We start from the raw sequence: 21,996 nt of genomic DNA, 5'->3' as shown, positions 1-21,996 counted from the left end.
CTTTTCTCAGTATGAAAATAGTTGAAGGGAATAGATATATATGTCTATATTGGAGGGTATACAGGCGTATGATTATGTGTGAATGTGTGTATAAATGTATACAGGTATACATAGAGGGCACAGGACCAATTTAATAGGAAGGGATGATACTTGATGCTTTGCACTCCGCTGTCCCCTCTCAGGGGACATCGGAATTCTAGCTATCATTTGGATGTCCCCTCTCAGGGGACATTGCAGTTTATTAGTGATTACGGCGAATTGAGTTATTTCAACGCAACTTTTTGAGACATGCATGTTTCCCTGAAGTTTTATCTTGAAATGGCACAAGAAATTAAATCAAAATATCGTAAAATTACTAAGATATATACAAGAAATGTCAGCGGGTTTTGTGTCGGACGAGAACGTGAGATGCGTGCTCACGACGGTCCAAGCATTTCGTGATGCCACTTGAAAAGAGCGATAAGGGGAGTTTGTAGAAGAAAGGTCGGTTTTCGAACATAGCGCGCACTGTATAGTGAGATATATAATTACAAATAAACAAGTCTACATCTGGAGGAAAAGATTTTCAAAGCTGAGCTCATTTTGGTTTGAAGCTTCGAGCAGTGCACATAGATCTAACGAGTGAGAAAATCGGAAAAGTGATTCTTTTCTTAGTGAATAAATTGTTTGGTGAAAGCTATTTTGGTAAATATCATCTTGTCAGTAATAACAATTAGAAATTTTCAACCCATGCATTTATTCATATTTTTTATTAGAACAATGGCAAAGCGTCCAACCACGAATGAGTCTCATGACACATGTAGTAGTGAAGATGAGCTCCAGATAGACCTCTATACAGACACGTTAGAAAGACTAACTGTAGAACAAAACGACAGCAGTTATAGTGATATCGTTCAACCTAGAAGGCGATGAATTGTTCGCATAGATAGCGAAAGCGATAATAGTAGTAAGGAAGAAAACACACGGCAACATGACATCGTATCGTCAAGTGAAGAGTGGGAAGATGTTACCGAATCGGACATTCCTCCAGCCACGATAAATTTTGATTTACACGAAGAAATAGCCAGACCACAAGTCCCGAGTAACATAAAAGAGCCCATAGACTATTTCACATTATATTTTACTGAAGAATTAGTAGACAGCATAATAAAAGAGACAAACAATTATGCCAAAGAAGAAATTGGAAAGAAACAGCTTTCCCGAAAGTCAACTTGGCACAAGTGGTATTCCAGGATTCCGCTACATTTATTCAAGAAATTATTAGAAAGAGTTCCTGATGCAAAAGGATACCACATGTTCACCAACAGGTACTATACCAGCATCCTTTTAGCGGAAGAACTGCTAAAGATGAATTGTCATCTTACTGGCACTATAAAGATAAATCGAAAAGGCGTACCGACACAAATAAAAAAACCAAAATTTTCAACCAATAAAACAGTTGCATACAGAAAGAATAATACTACGCTTCTTGCGTGGAAAGATAAAAGAATTATTACCATGCTCACCAATTATTATAACACAAACCTACAATCTACCCAGAGAACATTACGCGGTGGACATATTGTAACAGTCAGTAAGCCTGAAATGGTGTTAGAATATACGGCAAATATGGGTGGTGTGGATCGTGCGGATCAATATGCTTTGACATATTGTTTCCTCCGTAAATCGCTCAAATGGTGGAGGAAGTTATTTTTTGGGGGGTTGGAAATGTGTGTGATAAACTCATACATAATGTATTGCATAGAAAAACAAACAAGTAATGAAACGCCAATGACACACCACAAGTTTGTCAAGACACTCGTTGACCAATTAAAGGGCGATTTTCATGTATCAAGAACGCATCCATCCACATCTTCTGCGGACAATAGATCAAACAATAAACTACATATTCCCGATGTGGGACAAAGAAAACGGGACTGCATTGTGTGTTCTAACAGGAAAACACCTGGTGGCAGGCGTCAAACCACTTATTACTGTCAAACATGCACTAATCAGCCTGCAATGCATATTGGGGAGTGTTTCAAAACTTATCATACTGTACAAAATTATAAACAATAAAATATTGTGTTTTTTGCAAATATACATTCCTCGATGTGACCCAATTCATATAAGTCCAATATCATTATAATACGTTACTTGGTTCCAAAATTATACTAAATAATACGAGGGTCTGTAAATGCACGTTTCTGCCACAAAGGTAGCCAATGTCCAGAATGGTTCGGAGTGCATTAAAAGGTGAAATTAAGAGGTGAGAGAGGAATATAATGACAGGAGATGGGGAGAGACAGAATGGGGTAAACTATCTCATATAGAAGAGGCGAGGGAAAATGGTTACAATGGAGGGGAAGAACAGGAAGGCAAAAGGGAATGGGTCAACCTTATTCTCATTGAATTTAGCTTGGGGGAGGGAATGAAATACACACTAAATATGGTATCACACCCTACAGGAGAGTAGGGGGGAAGGGGATGAGAGGGGGGATGATGGAAGGGAGGGCAGGCGGGGGGGAGGGAAGTTGGAAGCATCCACTTTTGAAAAGAGACAGATCAAAGTAGAGAATAGAACAAGTGGGAGGTGGGATAGAAGGGAGGGAAATATAGTCAGTCTTTTACAATGTATCTACTATGTTAATGTTTTGCGTTAGCTACACATGTACAACCTATACTGAACTACTTATATTCCCAGTAAGGGTGGGTGACAAGGGAGGAAGGGAATGAATCTGGAATTCAAAGTTTTAAAATCAAATGTTTAAAAATATATATATATATATATATATATATAAGATAACAATATACTACCAAAGAGGTTATCATGAATTTTGCTAAATCATGAATGGATCTGTACAATTTTAGAGCTAGAATGGAAATCAGAAGTCATCCAGTCCAATCTCTTCATTTTCTAGATGAAGAGAATGAGGCAGAGAGGAAAATGTGACTTGCCCAAAATAACAAAGCTTCAAAGTAACAGAGCTAAGACAAGAATCCATGTCTCCTAACTCTTAGTGCAATGTTCTTTCTATTATGTCAGTGCTTCTCCTTATGGTTAAGAAGTTTTTTCCACGAAAAAAGATACGCATTAGATATATGGATTAACACTAGGTAACCAAAAATCACTGTTCACCTATGCTTACAACGGGTTAAAAGAAATTCAATTCCAAAAAGAAAAAAAAATTCAAGTCAAATAATTACTGGTTTCATCATGCATACAAACATGGGACAAAGGGAAATTACCTTAAAAGGCCCATATCCTTTTGCACTAAACTTAAAAAAAAGGAACACTGATTTGTAAGGTATGATCAAAGTTTGCAATGTAAGAGGCAAAGTCTGGTAATCATTATTCTTTTAATTAAAGGAACAGAATCAACCTTTCATAAAGATATTTACCTGTTCCTAGGGAAGTTGATGTAACTCCAACCAAGGGACTCTGCATTACTGAAATGTTGGGCTGCATAAAAGAGAAGAGGTAAGTTAAGGGACAAGATTTTTTTTCATAATCTAAAACAAGTTCTGAACAAAAATGTAGTATTTCTTATTACAAGCCTTTATATATAAAGATAACTCAGAATATTCACACCTAGTATATTACAAGTTTTTCCCTCCAGGAGAGAATCAGGACACAGTAAATGACAAGCATTGAACATTATAAACATTAAATTGACTGTGCTGAAAGGAAAAGTCTGGTTACTAGTGTGAAAGTCCTTTCAGTCACTGGTCTGTCTGCAGTCTAACATCAGCTAATTAAAAGCAAAGGTCAAACATTAGCATCAAATTAAATAAGACAACATTGTAAACAACCACAGTAGTTTTAACCTGACCTTTTCAAAGAAGTAGTAGTTACTAAAAAATGGGAAATTGAAAATATCAACCTTAATTATCATTATATCCTATGAAAGTTTAACAAATGTAAAACAGTGACCCCAGTGACAAGGCCAGAAGAGCCCAGAAATTACCTTAGTCAGCACTTTGTCTTGATAAGCAAAAGGATAATAGAAAAGTCAAGTAACTTGGGCTTAGATGACGAATTCATTTATAAAACAAGCCAGAGGAAAACAGTAGAAGGCTATAAGCATTATAACTTCTTAACATAATTAAAAATAAGCAGTGCACCAGAAAGCTTGGCTCATCTGGACCACATCATCCCAGGGGTATTCATTCAGATACCAAACTGTCAGGAGGACAACAAATGAAAGAGAAATCCAACAAATTTTTCGGCATTTCTAAGAACTACTTTCATCAGGGATGATAGTGGAGAACCAGCACATTCAATTCTTAGTACCTAAGTCCTTGAAGTCTGAAGAAGGCAAACTGGCACAAGGACTGGCAAACACACACCAAGGAAATATATGCTAAAGGTTACACAAATTTGAAAACATTTGAATTCTCACAAAGGGTGAAAAGAATGAAAAAAAAATTAAAGACACTGCCAAAAATGGCAATTAAGATAGCAAAAACTACTAGACCATATGCCTATTTTTTTTATCTTTACAAAATCTTTAAAAAAAATGATTTCCTCTTAGGAAATTGATTACTGAAGTGCTTACAAAATAACAAATTCATAAAAATGCTCTGTGGCATATCTAAATAATGAAGCAGTCCTAGGTGGATATATTCTGGAAGAATAATAACAATTCATTCATTCATCCATCCATCCAACCATTCATTCAACAAGCAAAAAAATCAAAGTCCCTACCCTCAGAACACTAACACTATACAAGGAAACAAATACACACACAAATGAACGCAAAATAATTTTCCAAGTATACTGAATTCAAATATCAGCACTCCACCCACTACTCAACAGAAGACTCAAAGATTTATAAAAATAGATACAAGACAATAGTCGTAAAACTTCTCTGAACATCTTTTCTTACCCTGAAAGAGCCAGTTCCCACCTGGTTGACCAAGTCCCAAGTATTATAACCCATAGTTAATACAAAGATATGATGAACTGATAATACTAAACTAAATCTAGTAAAGCAACTAGGCCCAGAAAAATTCTGCAAAGTCAATCTGTAATTCACAAACCAAAATTTGGCAGAATGCAATCCCCATAAATGCAGCTCAAATCAGTAAATTAGACTACTAGGCCTGGAAGAAGACACCCAAGTGCTTTATGTTCTCTCTTGTATAGCTATCTAGCTTATCTATGTAGAGATGAAACAAATGTTTGCAAGGTCAAAATGAAAAAGAGATAGGTTCAAATAAAGAACAATTAGGCATAAAGATACACACCAAAAAAAATGGGAAAATAAGAAGTAATGAGATGTGTGTTCCACACATTTTAAAAATAAATATTACTGAACTGTATAACATATCCATAACAACTGAATATATTGTTTCTAAATTATTTCACAAATTTTCACACCATATTTTGGTGCCCTTGTACATTTTTCTTACCCATCATTTTTTTGCATGTTCATACCTAAGTAATACAAAATTTATGCTCATAATAGATCAAACATCTTCAATCATAGGTGTTCCTAAATCCAACTGTTACCATCATGATCAGAACAATTTAGTACATGACCCTATGAGGTCTCCTGCTGGGGAAGACTTGGGCAAAGGAATAAGGTTAACACGAGGCCCACAGCTTCGAATGTCCCTTATTAGCAAAAAATACTAAGAATTAGATGTGCAATAACCTCTCCTTGGCTCCTTTGATTTTCCCTATGAAAAGGTAACCAAAGTGGTTTCTCCTTACTTCAACTTGTTGAGGCTTCATCCATTAAAGTAGTTAGTGGGTCTCTATTTGGGAACAGAAGGAAGTCTGTGTTTCTTAATCAAAAGATCCCAAATGAATTCTTTATAGAAACGCCTCAAGAAACCATACTACCCATTTCTGTATCTGCACAATCTCTCTGGGTTTTCCTTTAGGCATTAGAGACAATGAACATAACTGAAGTAGGACCAGTAGAAGCATAGAATCTAAAAATTGGAAGAGATCTCAGAGATTACCCAGTCCTATAAGAGCCATTCCTCAATAGATAATTGGCCAAAGGATAGAAACAGGTAATATTCTGAGGAAGAAATATGAGTTAACAACCAAATGACAAAATGTTACATATCACTAATAATTAGAGAAATGCAATTAAATTAATTCTCACACATAGTAGACTGGCAATGATGACCAAAAAAAAGAAAAATGACAATTGTTGGAGAGAATTAGAAGGAAACACACACTAATTCACTATTAAAAGAGAAGTGAATTGGTCTAGCCATTCTAGAAACCAACTTGGAAGAAACTCACTAGACTAAATTTTCACTAAGCTATGAAAAATTTTTTTAGCCTAACAATACTACTAGACCTAAGAGATCACAGAAAAAGGAAAAAGACTTATATGTACAAAATTATTCACAGTAGCTTTTTGTTGTCACAAAGAACTGGTATCCACAAATTGGGGAATGGTTGAACAACTAATGGTAGATGAAGGTAATGGGATACTACTGTTATATAAGAAATTATGGAATAGTTTCATAGAAACCTAGAAAACTCATATGAACTGATGCAGTGTGAAATAAGCAGAAGAAAACAATTTATATAACAGCACTGAAAAGATAAAAATCTGTAAAAGACTTAATCAATCAATAACATTAAGCACCTACTATATGCCAGACACTCTGCTAAGCACTAAGAACTCTGATCAATGCTAAGATCAACTACAATTCCAGGGGACTGATGATGATACTTATATCCACATCCTGACAGAGGTGACAGAATGAAAACTGCAACATAAAGATTGCAAAATTTTTGGACAAGGACAACATGGGAATTAGTTTTGCTTAACTATGCATATTTGTTATAAGGGTTTTGTTTTTTCTTTTTTTCCCCCTTAAGGGAATGGGGGAAGAAGAGAGAGAAAATGAATATTAATTGAAAAAAAATTAAAATCATCTATAGAGCATTTAAGAGTTATAAAGTATTACCAAAATAATCCTATACACTGGGTACTGTATTATTATCTCCACTTTAAAGATACAGAAAGTGAGGCTCATAGAGGTGAAATGACTTGCCCACCATCACAGAAAGGAAATCTCTCCTGAGTCAAAGTCCTACATTCTTTACACTATACCATGGTAGAAGTCTCCAAGTACTTTATACTTCTTTTACTCACAGAATATTCTATATTGTAGTTTTTGAGACAGCATAATACAATGACATGGGCACCAACTCTGGACTCAATGGATCTAGGTTCAAATCCTATCTTTAATGCTTCCTCTTGTGTAACTATGGGCAAATCATGACTTAACCTTCCCTGGGCCTCAGGTATTCTCATTCTCAAAATGAAGGTATCGGACTCCGCGCTCCCTTCCAATTCTAGATCTACGACCCAACAGTATATATAGCTATCATCTCCAGTTGGGCGGTTGTTATGGGCCCATTATGTATGTGCCACGCGCTGAGCCAATCACTGGCAATACAAAGAAAAGCAAAAGCAGTCCCTGCTCTCAAGAAGTTCACAATCTAATAGTGAGAAACAAACAAAATTAATACAGGAAGACCTGGAGATGATCTCAGAGCAAAGGCGAGTCAGAGCACCGGCCCCAGTGTCGGGATGACCTGGGATCGAATCCGGGCTCACACTCAGCACCCACCCAGAAACACCGGGCCGCGTAACCTTGAGCAAGTTACTTAACCCCAAATGCTTAAAAAAAAAAAGGACCAAAGGCTTTTTGCAAAAGTAGAATTTCAGGGAAACTGGGAGGAAGAGATGAAGAAAATATAATAGATATGAGATACAATCAGTGAAAATACTCAGGAGGACAGAATGTCCTATTCTGTTTGAGGAATAAGAAGGCCACACGGTAGAGAAGAGTGAGCAGAGGGGAGTAAAGTATAGAAAGACCAGAAAGACAGGAAGGGGTCAGGTTATAAAGGACTTTAAAAACTAAACGGAGGATCACATATTTAACAGTATAAAAGAACCACTGGAATTGAACATATATGGCAGTTACAGTCAGATTTATGCCTTAGGAAGATCTTCTGAGCATATCTGAGTAGAGGAGGGACTGGAGTGGGGAGACTGGAGGCAGGGAGATCAATCAGCTAACTATTATAATAATCCAAGTGAGGGGTGATAAGGTTGATACCAGGGTGGTGACAAGTGTGAGAAGAGAAAAGGGGATAAATGTAAGAGATGTTGTGAAGACGCAATCAACAGGACTTGACAAATGACTGGATATGGGGGTGGAAAGATAAGAGGAAATGAGGACAACATCTTAAGTTGTTAGCCTGGATGACTAAACCTGGCAACACTAATAGGGAAGTTAGGAAGAAGGAAGGTTTTTGTAAAAGAAAGAAAATGAGTTCAGTTTTGGACATCTTGAATTTAAAATGTCTACAGGAGCATCTAATTCTAGATAATCCAAATGGCAGCTGGAGATGCAAGACTAGAGGTCAGGTGAGAATTCAGAGCTAGACAAGTAGATCTGAGAATCTTCTTTATAGAAATGATAATTAAATCCATGGGAGTAAATATAATTACCTTGAGAGAAGGAACAATTTGCATTCTTCTTTGTATTTTCTCTAGGAACTGAACACAATGTTTTCCATACAGCAGGCAAGGAAATGATTGTTAAATAACAATTTAAGTGGTACAGCACACGACAGTATCCTATTTCTATACTAGGCAGATGTGATAGTAATGGCAATTAAAGATTCCCCTGTATTGGCTTGGTTTTCAAATTGATTGTATTAAAACCCAGAGTTTGTTAATCCCACCTGTGGGATGGGCTTGTTGATGTGAAAAGAAAGTCCTGAAGTGGGAGGAGCTGGTGATGTAGATTTGGAGAGACAAGAGAGAGGCGGAAGTTCTTTTTGGAAGCAGCACCTCGTGGAGAGAGAGAGACTAAGAGATTGCTGGTGGCCGCTTTGAATTGCCCTGGACTTTTGAGACCTGCCCCCTGAGCTGCCAAGGACTGAGGAGACATGGCTGTTTTTCTGGTACTTTGTCTGTCTGTTTTGATGTTATTTTGCCAGATTTGTCCACTGGTGAAAGACTGTCCTGTTGAAGAAGTCCTGGAACCTGGCATTTGGTTAAGAAGGCCTGAGACTGTCCTGCAGACAGAGAGTGAATACTGTCCACTGGTGAGGGACAGTACTGAGAGTGAATACTGTCCACTGGTGAGGGACAGTACTGTTGTTGCAGGGGTCTGGAGACTGTCCGGCAGACAGAATGAATACTGTCCACTGGTGAAGGACAGTGCTGTTGTTGCAGGGGTCTGGGAGCCTTTCTGTTGGTTCAGAAGCCCTGAAGAAGGATTTTCTTGTTGTATGTTTACAGAAATCCTGGGAGAGGGCTTTGCTAATGTGTTCAGGGGTTCTAGGACTGTTCTACAGACAGAGGATAAATTCATGAAGGGACTGGCAATGTATCTTGTGGCCTTGCTAAGCCTTGTCTCCCCAGGAACTAAGATTGCTGAGAACTTGCCTCCTGTCAAGATGAAGAAAAGACCTCCATTTGGGTATTAAGTGCTGTGTTTAAACTTGATGTAACTCTGGGGTAGATTCAGTTGTGATCCAGGGGTGGGGAACTTTTGACCTTTTTGTGTTCTATGGTTGAGCAAATGAATGTATTTTACTTATGTTTGGAAACTAATCTCCATTTGGGAAGAGGGGCTTTGTGGTGGACTTAATTAAGGTATAGCCTAGGGGTGGAGAAGTATTTGGAACAGAGTCTTTGTAATTGATTGAATGATTGGAAAGTCCTGGGGTGGGGTAGGCCTTGGAGATGATTTAATCACACTTAGTAAATGCTGTATTTTGAATGATGTCATGTTTTGATCTTCTCTGTTCTGGGTTTGTTACTGAATAAAATAGAGAGCACCTATGCTGGTATTTTGAACCTGGGAAGTTGCCTTTCTTTTGGCATTACATTACAGCAGATTATCATTAGGAAAAAAAAAAGAAAATTCATTTGTATTTACTGAGTATCTAATAGGTCTAATATTACTCCACTTAAGCAAAATAAAAGTTATTTTAAAAGCTTTCCAATATTCATATACAAATATATATGCCAGAATTTTTTAGTTATATATTCATGTTTCAGAACCATCACAATCAATCTTTAACAGGATTAATGACCCAATGTTAATACTACCCACCTGTCTTCTTGAAGATAAAGGTGTTGATCCAAGTCCTGGGCTGGAAATTTCATCGTAGATACTTCTAACTGGTGGAGCACCACTTTTATCTTTATGAGATGGCACAACTGGTTGAGGTGGAGACCCACCTACAATAAATTCAAGAAAGGGAAGATACAATAGTTGTCAAGTATACATACTCCTTCCACATCACGACTTTCCCCATTACAGTTTCAATACAACATAGATGGTTATGAGAAACTACTGTTAGGGGTAGCTAGGTGGTACAGTAAACAGAGCACTGGCCCTGGAGTCAGGAGGACCTGAGTTCATATCCAGACTCAGACACTTGACACACTTATTAGCTGTGTGACCTTGGGCAAGTCATTTAACCCCAATTGCCCTGCTTTCCCCCCCCCCCCCCTAAAAAAAAAAAAAAGAAATTACTGTAAATGAGAATTTGGGGGGAATTTTGAGCAGTATTTTTACTTAACATTGACCTACATGTAGCCTATAACCAAATATTTAACCCAAATTCTACAATAACATACCGCAAACACCCCATAAAAGAAAAGAAAAAATTCTGACTTCATCTCACCTACAAAGGGCCAAAAAAGTTTTATGCAGATTCTCCAAAGGGTGGGTACCTTGCATCCCCAACCCCGGTCCCCCCCCCCACATGTAGAAGGGATAACTATAAACTATCATCAATTACTTCAAAAAAATTTTAGGTATTTTTTATTCCCACTAGTAGAAAGTACAAATGTATATCTCTACAAATTAAAACTGCACCAGGCTTATAAAGGAAATTTGTGAGCTCACAAATGAAAGACAACTCTTTTTCAAATATCAAATTTCACTACCCCATAGAATATACAGAAGTTATTTTCTTTAAAGAATTTGCTTACATCATGCTACATTTAAATGAAAAGTGCTATACCTAAAGCTATGAACTCTCTATAAATGTCTTCCCCATAAATTTGCAGAATAGCTCATTTTGCCAACATCCTACATGTGAGAAGATTAATTCACTGGTTAGAAATAGAATACACATCAGCAGATGTTCAAATTATACTTATTTGGGTTTGATATTTCTATTCTCATTAAACCAAGACATTTAAATTGACATTCAATTGATGTTAAATATATACACATTTTTAATGAATGGTTTGTTCAATTACAGCAGTTAGTGTTTGTCATAATTCAGCATTCAATTTTATCTGTACAACTAGTAAATTTTGGAATTTACAATTAAAACTATGCCTTTTTTTTTAAGTAATAAATATTTAGAATGAGGAAAGGAGATACCTAACCATGGTATATTTGTAAAGAATCAGTGCAGCACAATGCCTCAAAGCCAGGCAGCACAGTTGAAGTACCACCTCTGATGCTTCCTCCATTCTGGCTTTCTGACTCTGGGTAATTCACTCTAACCTGTCAACAAGTACTGAGCTGTACTTGCTAAGGAAGCACACCCTATCCACAGCTCCAGTACCTTCCAAACAAGGTGGAGAAAACACTGGTTTAGAAGCCAGATTCCCCCAAAACTGGAATCAGCTTTGCTCTATAAATGTGCAAATTTAAGCAAAGCATTACACCTCTATGGGTCTTTGCAACTTCATCAGTTGAACTGGGGGTTAGATTAGACAATGTCTTTAATATTACTAAAATTTTCCTTATGAATATAATTTTTAAACTGTGACAAGCATATCATATTTATTCTTAAAATTGTCTTAAATAATTACCAACCTGCAAGTAAAGGAGATCTCATTTCCATAACCCCCACAGAAGGGCCACTGAAAGATCGAGGTTGTGGAGTCACTGGAGCTGGCAAATCTCCCATTAAAAAGCCAGGTAAGAACTGTGCATTGACTCCTGGCTTTGGAGAAGTAGGTGAACCCAACATCATTGGTTCAGCTCCTAAATTGTTACATAAAAACAAAATTAACAAAATATATCTAATCATCCCACAAATGATCTAATGAATTTTTTGAGAATTTAACTGGTTTTGAACAAATGTTTATTTTTAAATTAGATAAAAGATTATTTTAGTAAGCTTTGTTCATAAAACATGTGCAACTGAACTACAGATAGCTTTAAAGTCTGCAACATAGCACCTCAATCTAAGGAAACAAAGTTCCCTTACAAAATAGAAATAGTATTTAAATATCTACTAGAGCAAGGATATAATAATTACTTTGTTTCTGCTGTAATGGCCAGAATTCCACATATTATAACAGTATTGATAGGAATGATGTAATAATTAACATTATATGCAAACTCCTAGAAAAATCTGACAATTTTCTAAACAGTGATATCCTACCATTTCTCCCATATACATAAAATACCAGCTTTATGTACAGTGATTATGTGTTTTCATCAATATTAGGTCATGACAAGATGAACACAAAACATTAAAAATAATTGTCAATTCTTTGCCAGTATTCTAATAGTGCATATGTTAAACTGAAACCACATTATTCCTTAAAATAGTATAAAACAGTATAATTCTGGCAAAATTATAGAAAAGTTCAAAAAGTTTTCAAATAAAATAAATTTTTATAATATTCCAGACTAATAAAAGACAATCTCACCTTCCCTTCCCCCCACTCATTCACTACTGGTACTTAAATGCTTGCTGAATGAATAATATTAAGTAAAAAGAGTTAAATGACATCTCACTATTGGCCAAAATAAGATTTTTCTAATTAAAGAATCACATCAGCAATATATACTAAGAAGAGTACTAACAAGTATTTGAAGAGAGTCCCAAAAATGTCAAGAACAATCTAAACATATATTAATAATTGTAAAGCCAAGCACAAGCAGCTTCACAGAGGAGTGCTATGAACCGCGTTCAAGGTTCTGATTACATAGTATAGCAAACTCTCTATTCAATAACAAATCAGAGCAAAACATTCACAGATAATCAAGATACAGCATTTGCAATGTTACAACTTATCACAGAAAATCAAAATACAGCATTCACCATGTCACAACTCAACAATTTATCACTAAAATGGCCACACAGTTTTCACCAAAGTGGTCACATGATTTTCAACAAAGTACAATCATTTAGTAACTCAACTGTTTAGTAACTCAATCATTCAATCATCCTTAAAGAAGCTTGCCTCCTTAAGGGACACAAAGTACAAAAGTCAAAGTGCTCCATTCCTGCGCAATCTCAATTGGAGATTAGTTTCCAGTCATAAACAAAGTACATTCATTTGGTCAGTCACAAAACAGTAAGGCCATCCTCCCCTAGGTCACAACTTGGTTACAATATCATCACAGCATTCAATACTCAGGGCGAGGTCTTTTCTTCATCTTGACCGAGGCCAAGTTCTCAGCAGTTTCTGTTCCAGGGAAGACAAAGCTTAATAAAGACACAATAACCAGCATCCTCTTCAATTCACTTTCTGTTGGTGAAATCAACCTAGGCCCAAGAAGGTGGGAGGCCTCTATCAACAAACAAATCTGACAAAGTAACATCAAAACAGACAGACCAAGTACTGGCACCACAGTCATGCTTCCTCAGTCTTTTGCAGCTCCAGCTGGCCCTCAGAAGTCCTTAGCACCATAAGCTCTGTTCTCAAAATCAAAATCACTTTATCCAGCCTCCACGTGGCTTGCTCCAAGAAATTTTGCCTCAGTTCTCAATTCTCATTCCTCTTCTCAGTTCTTCTCAAATCTCAGTTCAGTCATTAGTCCAGCAGCAGCTGCTCTGTCTCCAAGATGCTTACCCCAGCAATTCTAACTGTCCAGCTTGTGCTCTTCCTTAAATATGGTATAGCTCCTCCCTGTTCAGCCCCTTCCCATTACATCAGCAACAGGGGTTCCCTGTTCAGCCACTTCCTGTTATATCAGCAACAGGGGATCATACCTGCTGTTTCTTTAACAGAGGTTTAATTTGAAACTAGGTGCTAAAAATCTCTTAGCTTGGCCATACAAAGGGATCTTCAAATTTCATTACTATTACAGGTGCCATGTAGACATATGACATTATTCCCATCTACATATTAAATACATATATACACAGATGTACATTCATATACACATATAGATAGATATTTGGTATGACTTTTCAAGAATTATAGAGACAAATTCACATTAAAACTGTATTCTTGCTGTCCTAGATTCCAACTCCAATTTTTCATCATGGTATAGAGATAATACTAATACAAACACATGCATATGCACATGGCACATGCACAGCTATATAGCTAACAAGTTCTGAAAAGCAATTATAGATAGATGGAAAGACAGAGCATATATTAAGCACCTATATGTTCAAGGTACTGTGCTAAGCTCTGGGGGCACAAATACAAGCAAGCAAGATAGTTCCTATCTTCAAGGAGTTTACATTCTAATTAAGAAAAACCATGACATCTTATTACTTGCCTTCCCAATAGGTTAGGAAGGGCCAGAGGGAGGGAGAAAATTCAGAACTTAAAAAAAAAATTTAATGAATGTTAAAAATTTAAAAAAAGGAGCAGAAAAATGAATTCATGATATCTGATGAGCTGAGGAAAATAAAGGAAGACCACATATAAAGGGGAACTAGTAGGGTCAAGTGGAAGACCAGGCAAGGGAAAAGTTATGCATTCAGCAACAAGGTTGGAACTGGTAACCAGAAAGTGAGATGAAAATGAGGCTAAAGTTCACCAATAGCAAGTTCTACCATGTTGAAAAGATTTCAGGTATATGGCAAGAACACAGTGTCTGCTTTCTAAGGACTAACCTAACTAAGGATAAAGAAGCTCACTACTAGAAAGCTAGCCAATTTAGCAATGAATTCTTTGCCAAGTACACATTCATTTATGAAAAAAAAAAGGCTCTCAGTTCTATGTGGCACCCTTCTGCTTCTATAATCATAGTGGTAGCTGTAGAAAAGGCGACAAAGGATACTAAGAATCACAGGTTTCAGACAATCTATAAACTCTTAACTTATTATCATTCAACTAGCTCACTACCTCTTCCTTTCCACCTCAACTATGCTGATTATGCTAGATTTTAAGAGGAATGCTAAAGTTCCCACAAACACTCTAACCTCCCAGTTCCACAATCTCCTCAAAACTCAACTACTCCACTCCACCTCAGCTACAAACAAGGATGGTCACACCCTAGATCTTTACCATTACCTATACATGTTTAACTTCCTTGATCAAAAACTCATGCATCTATCTAACTATAACCTCCTACCAATTATGTCTCTGCCTATGTTTCACTTTCCCATTCTACCCCGCTCCTCACTCCCATCCAATTCTTTATTCTTATCACTTCAATCCCTCTTACCTATGCTTGGACTTTACTTTTCTCCCTTTCCCAATGATGACTTTATAGCCAAGTTCAGTATCACATTACTTTCAAACTCCTTTTCCCCTTGTTCTATCTCCTATCCTCGAGCTCCTGTCCTCAATGACTTCCCACCATCCTCACATTCATAAAACATCAAGAAAGCAATGAAGGGAAAACACGATTTAAAGAAAACTTCACTAAAAGACACAACTAAGCAAAGCCATCCCAAGGATGTTTAAGGACTAAGCTAAAAAGACAGCAGACAAAAAGGTGGAAAAAAGCACAAAAAAATTATAATAAATTCTTTCCACCATCCCTGATTAAGACACTCCATTTCTCAGCTCGAAACATTTTTTTTTCTGGCTTTCCCCCATGCCTAGAATGCTTCATTTCCACCTCCTGACTTCCCTGGCTTCCTCCAAGGCCCAATTCCACCACCTACAGGAAGCCTTTTCCAATCCCTCATAATTCTAATGCCTTTCCTCTGTTGATTACATTTCCTATTTATCCTGTTCTCTTGGTTGTTCAAATTTTTTTGCAGTGTCTCCCCCATGAGGGGAGGGAAAGGACTATCTTTTGCCTTTCTTTGTAGCCCAACACTTAGCCCAATGATTGATTATCCATCAAGTACAGTCAAGCAACCACATATGGACTCTCAGTCCAAAATGTGCTTATTAAGTAAGCAGAAATGGCATCAAAGAAAACAAAGACAGAAAAAGCAGCTGGACTATAACAAATAAGTACAAGGAGGTCTGTGGTACAGGTGACAATTTTGAGGATGTTAAGCATGAGATTTTCAAGGAATCTGAAGGACAAAAAAACCAAATGTGTGGGTTAAAAAATAAAAATAAAAACTCAGACATTGTAACTAAAACTGGAAAAGTGCCTGAGATCAAGAATTCCTGAGCCACATGCCTATTTTACCCATCTCTATAAAGAAACCAAGACTCAAAGAATATAAGATCCCAATTGTGTCGTTCGTTGACTATAAAAATAAATTTGATTTGGTAGTATAAAATGCCACATTAGCAGTTCTCCAATACATAAGATTCTTCTGATAATTTTGCTCAAAGGCTTAATTACTGATTTGAAATGAAGCATAAAACAGATTATGTATGCTTAACAAAGATATTCACCAGTCACACAAGAGTGCCACATCAAAGCCGCTGTGAAAGGCTTGTTAAATTGAATTGGACGGCAACATGATGTAGTAAAAATGCACTGGCTTAGTAATCAAAAGGAACTTGCTCCACTGGCATCTTTGTGATGTCAAGAGAACTAAAGGAAGGTGCTCAGCTCATTGGGTAGACTCTCTGTGGAGAACTTAGGGAAGGACATCAACAAGAGTAAAGTGGGATGGCCAAGTATATATGGACTATGAACTGCATCATTAGAGAGAAAACCAAACTAATGAAATTACTCATGCATTTGAGTATTACTGCTAAACCAAATACTGGATTTTTATTTACTCTTCCACTGCTTTCATAATAATTGAGATATAGAGAACATTTTAAATTTTATAGAGCTCTTAATATACATTATCTCATTCAAGTTTGACAACCCTAAATCAGGTTGCCATCATTACATTTCACCTCGAATTAGGTATTACCCAAACACTTACAACACAAATATATGCTGCCACAGAGCAAACCAATCAAAGAAGATATTGATCTAACAGTAATACTGGGGTTTAAGTCTTAATTACTCTCTCCATATTGCCAAACGACTTACACTCAAACCTTACCAAAATTATTGAGGAAATAACATTAACTGAGTACAAAATTTAAAAATAAAAGTGGGAGGTTTCTTCATTTGTTCAAGGACATTAAAAAAAACCTCTCCCTTAACTGTACTTTAAGATATGATGTTTTTGGCACAGTGAGTAAGAAGGCCGGCCCCGGAGTCGGGAGACCCGGGATAGGTTCCAGTCTCAGATACTTAGCATCCACACAAAATAACTGGCCGTGTAACCTTGAGCAAGTTACTTAACCCCAATTGCTTTTAAAAAAATGTTTTTTAAAAAGATACGATGTTTTAATTTCCCCAAAGAAATAAACCACTAGAAAGTGTCAGACTATCAAATAATTGCATTCAGTATAAAATTTCTGTGATCAGTGAATGAACATTTTAGTAGCAGAGAAGAACAAAGGCAGGACTGAGAGAGTTATTTTTCTAGTACAGGTTCTGTCACTAACTAGGTGTTTGACCTCAGACAAGTCACCTTCCAGGGTTATTTCCTCATCTACTCATCTATAAAATGGGTAACAGAGAAGTCACCAAAGGGTTCTTAACCTGAGATCTGTAAATTTCTTGTTTGGGTTTTATTTTTACTATTTTGATAAATGTATTTTAAAATGACTGGTTTCCTTTGTAATTCAATGTATTTAAAAACATTATTCTGAGGAGGGGTGCATAGGCTTTTGCCAGCTACCAAAGGCATATATGACACACACAAAAAAGTTAAGAGCCTCTGATCTAAATATTTTCCCTAATTTGTCGGCAGAACATTTTGGGGCTTGAAACTTAATTCAATGAACAGTTGTAATTGAGGGAAGCTATTAATTTTGTTTCAAGAAGCATGTATATATAATGAAATACATCCTGGGTCCAAGAAGAAAATCAAGAGAGAATTAACCATATTTTGATATGGAAAACATTGCCATATGCTATCAAAAACATTTATTTGATATTTTAAAGGGACAAATAGAATTAGAAAGAAAGTTTCTCAGGAATTCCTCGACACAGCTAACAGAACACAAGGGATCCAAGGAATATTCTGGCCTAAATAAGTTTTTAAGGGGAATAACATATCTCTGTAAGTCTGACTGGGGGTGAAGCAGATCAAACCCGTAATTTCATAAATCTAGAGAACCCCGTGGTGCAGAAGGTCCTTCCACTAATGTAGTTCATCTCTAATATATAGTCTTCGACAAGATAAGTGACTTCCCTGTGGTCACACAGCTATAAGCAATTCCAATTGGAAATTTTCCTGTCTCCAAGGTCAGTAACTCTTATCAAACTACTCAACACTGCTTCTTCAATCATAAATTGTCCATGAAATTTCTAGAAAAAAAATCATTAAACACTCTCAACCAAGAACACTGTACTTGGTAAAAACCAAGAACAACCCAAATAATGAATATCCTGCCAATATTAAGACATTTTTTGATTAAAAGAATAATTACCTTCCTCTAGTCTTCCCAAAACAACTCTTATTTTAATTATTAGGAACAACTTTTTAGGAATCACCATTTTTCAGTGAATAATTTCATTTTCTAAAGCTTAATTTTGTTATTTATAATTTAGCAAAGTACAACCAATACTAACTTTCATACTGAGGATCCAAACTCCAGAAATTTCAGAGTTTTGCTAATTACTACACAGAGTCTGAAGTACCCTCAGAATCCATCTAGTTGCAAGGGTGGGGAGAGGGGGGATCTTAACCTAGGGCCACAAAAAGATTTCAGGAGGTACATGAACTTAGATGGGGAAAGAATTAAATCTTTTTTTTCTTCCTTTTTGGAGTGGGGCAAGTAGGGCAATTGGTGTTAAGTGACTTGCCCAAGGTCACACGACTAGTTTTGCTTTAAGTGTCTGAGGCTGCATTTGAACTCAGGTCCTCCTGACTCCCGGGCTGGTGCTCTATTCACTGCACCACCTAGCCTCCCCTTAAATCTTTATTTTCACTAAACTCCAATTGAAATTTAGCATTTCCTTCCATTATAACATTTTTAAATGATTATTCTAAGAGGTCCACAAACTTCACCAGTGTGCCAAAGGGGTCCATAATACCCAAAAAAGTTAACAAGCCCTGATACAGTTCAATCCATACATGAAAAAAATCTTCCATTACAATAGCCTTGCACAAGGCATCATCAACTTTTCACATAAAGACTTCCAGCGGAGTACTCACTACTATTCCAATTCTATGTCAAGGTTGTTTCCCTCATAGAATCTAAGCTTCCAAAAGGCAAGTCCTATCACTGTGGTTTTTGTATCACAAGTAGCTAGTACATAAGAGGACCATAGGTCTAGACCTTTAAGGTCTTTATTTTGAGGTAGGGGCTTTTAATAAATATATTATGAATAACTCATTGAACTCATGGTCCTTTATCACACGGTTGTCCCTGGACACTCTCCAGTTTATCAATGTCTCTTTTAAACTGTGATGCCCATGATCCTCCAAGTGATGTGACTAGGACACACAGGCCAGGACAGAGGGTACTCCTTGTAGCAGAGTCCTTTGTGTTCTGGGCACCCACTGAGGCTTGTCCTCACTTCCCAGGAAAAGGTGTCAGCAGGGTGCCAGATGGACTTTCTCATGGTACAAAGTCTCATCACCTGAAGCCTTTGCTTCTGCAATAGCCTTTTGATTTGGACTCTGTACCTCAACTCTCCCACTCCAACACATTCTCCACTCAGTTGCCAAAGTTATTTTCCTAAGGTGCCACTACCACCACCCACCTCTCAGTAAAACGCAGTGGTTCCCTATTACCTCCAGAATCATATAAAATTGTTTGGCATTTAAAGTCCCTCATAACCTTGCCCCTTCCTATATTTCCAGACTTCTTAATTTCTAATCCCCCTCTATACAAACATATACTACAGTCAAGCAACACTGACTTTCCTTCTCAGTGTCCTAGCACAAGATACTTCATTTCCTGACTAACTGACCTCACGCATAGTATGCTCTCATTCCTCACCTCCATCTCCTAGCTTCCTTCAAGACTCAATCCAAATCTCACTTCCTGCAGGAAGCCTTTCCCAGGTCTCCTCCTCCACTCCCACACTCCACTAAGAAGAGTCCCTTCCTTCTGAGACTACTTTCCATTGATTCTGTTTAAGTTGATAAATGGCCTGAACTTAGACCTCAATGATTAACAAACTTCTACCCTGTCATTTACACTCCCCATCCCAATGATTCAGAATCCTAGGCTATCATTATTCAAACTATTCAAGCCATGGCCATTGCCTGTTCCCTTATTCTTAAACCCCTCAAACCACCCTCCATAATGATCCCTACTCAAAAATCACCCACTTTGCTCTATAGAATACCTACTACAGAGATAAAAAATTTGATTTCTTCTTAAATTTTTTTCTTTTCCCACACCTTCTATCTTCTGGCTTGTAGCAGCAAGCACCCCAAGTGCGTCCTCAGGGTTTGCTGCTCATACAGGTTCTTGGATCTGCTTTGTTAAAGGAAAGCAACTCAAAATGGGTTAACAAGCTTACTTTAATCAGTCAGACATATATCGTTTACCTTGTTCAGGGGAAAAAGGTCAGCACCCCGAACTTCAAAGCATACAGGCAGAATTATCAAGACAGAGACAGATCAAGTAGACAGATTTCCAAACGGTCCAACCATTACATCCATACCCAGTCAACATCTGGGTTTCAACATCTGGGTTTTTTCAAAGCCGGGGGACTCTCAACAACGGCTTCCCAGAATTCAGATCAAATCACAGAACACTTCTCAAAGTGAGTCCCAAAACAAAGCTACACATCAGGGCTTATATATCCTTCTCCTGGCTCAGAGAATGTAACAACCTTATTGACTCACTGGCCAATCAAGAAGTATCTACTGAAAAACAAGCCTCCCACCCCAGGCTTCAGGTGCACTTTAGCCTAGGGGCAGGGAAGATCTTTAAAATTTACATTCGCATTACATGGCTCCATAGACACCTAGATCCCTCCTGACAACACAGCTTCCCTGGCCACCTTTTCCAGCACTGGTTATATTTTCATTCATCCTCCAACTCACTGGTCAAAGTGAAAGAACTGGAATACTCCTTGATCCCCACTGCTACTGTCTCTTTTTCTCCCACTATCATTCAGTAACCTCTTCTTGTTCCAGATTCACTCAACCTTTATCTATCATTCAATCAAAATTGTTACCTATTATCTCTCTATCACCCTCCTGGGTACTAGCCTCCCCTCTCCATTTCACCCTCCCCTCCCCACCCCATCCCATCCCACCCTTCGCTCCCCACTCCACCCCCACCGGGGCTTAGCTCAGTGCCTGGTATAGAGTAGGTGAATAACAAACGTTCGGCGACACTAAGTATCTTGTAAGCACATAGTTGGTTTTGTAGCGTCTTCCTCATTAGTACGTGAGCCCTCTGAAGGCGTGAACCACGTTTTTGCCTTTCTTTATATTACCGGAACAGTCTGCACAGGGTAAGCATTTAATAAATGTTTGTTGACTGACTGACAAAACAAAGAAAGCAAATCTCCATATTCCGGGCAGTTTTAGCCCCTTTCTTCCTAACTCACCTCCACGACACCTGTGGGAGGAGGACTTTAACACAAACTCCAGGACTCCGCCCACGCTCGGCCTCAGCCAATCGCCTCCTCGCCCACGCTTCCAGGGCGGGGGTTAGAGCCCCGGGCCCCACATCCCTTCTCAGGAAGAATGGGGAGGGACCCCGCCGAACTGCCAAAGCGGCGAGGACAGGACAAGCGACACCACCCCGGCACCCACGGGAGGGCACCAGCTGCCACAACCCTGGGGGCGGGGAGAGCGAGGGGCCTCCGCGACTGGGGTCGGGGTCCACCCCGGAAAGGAGCGCACGCTCGGCGCCAGCGGCCCCGGGAATGCCGGAACCACCCTGCTGCCCCGCT

At 37.9% G+C, this 21,996-nt stretch overlaps 1 protein-coding gene across 3 annotated transcripts in view; it reads right to left on the bottom strand.

The window, feature by feature from the left end:
* NUP35 (nucleoporin 35) overlaps nucleotides 1–21,996 on the bottom strand; it is a 48,853-nt gene that overhangs the window by 26,658 nt on the left and 199 nt on the right. The window contains exons 1-4 of one of the 3 annotated variants that reach the window (XM_069068593.1): nucleotides 21,649–21,669; nucleotides 11,827–11,997; nucleotides 10,099–10,226; nucleotides 3,382–3,442 (exon numbers count right to left, since the gene is read on the bottom strand). The exons of 1 other annotated variant lie outside the window; for it this stretch is intronic. In XM_069068593.1, the coding sequence (XP_068924694.1) occupies nucleotides 3,382–3,442; nucleotides 10,099–10,226; nucleotides 11,827–11,986 (349 nt within the window). In that variant the 5' untranslated portion in view covers nucleotides 11,987–11,997; nucleotides 21,649–21,669. Of the gene's footprint in view, nucleotides 1–3,381; nucleotides 3,443–10,098; nucleotides 10,227–11,826; nucleotides 11,998–21,648; nucleotides 21,670–21,996 lie in introns of those variants that run through there. One more of the 3 variants, XM_069068592.1, reaches the window with a different exon arrangement.

Source organism: Petaurus breviceps, unplaced genomic scaffold, assembly GCF_028583685.1.
Source record: "Petaurus breviceps papuanus isolate PSGF00001 unplaced genomic scaffold, PetGlider_PUasm1.0 90763, whole genome shotgun sequence".
Taxonomy (NCBI): Eukaryota; Metazoa; Chordata; class Mammalia; order Diprotodontia; family Petauridae; genus Petaurus; species Petaurus breviceps.
This window is presented reverse-complemented; position numbering and strand designations above follow the sequence as displayed.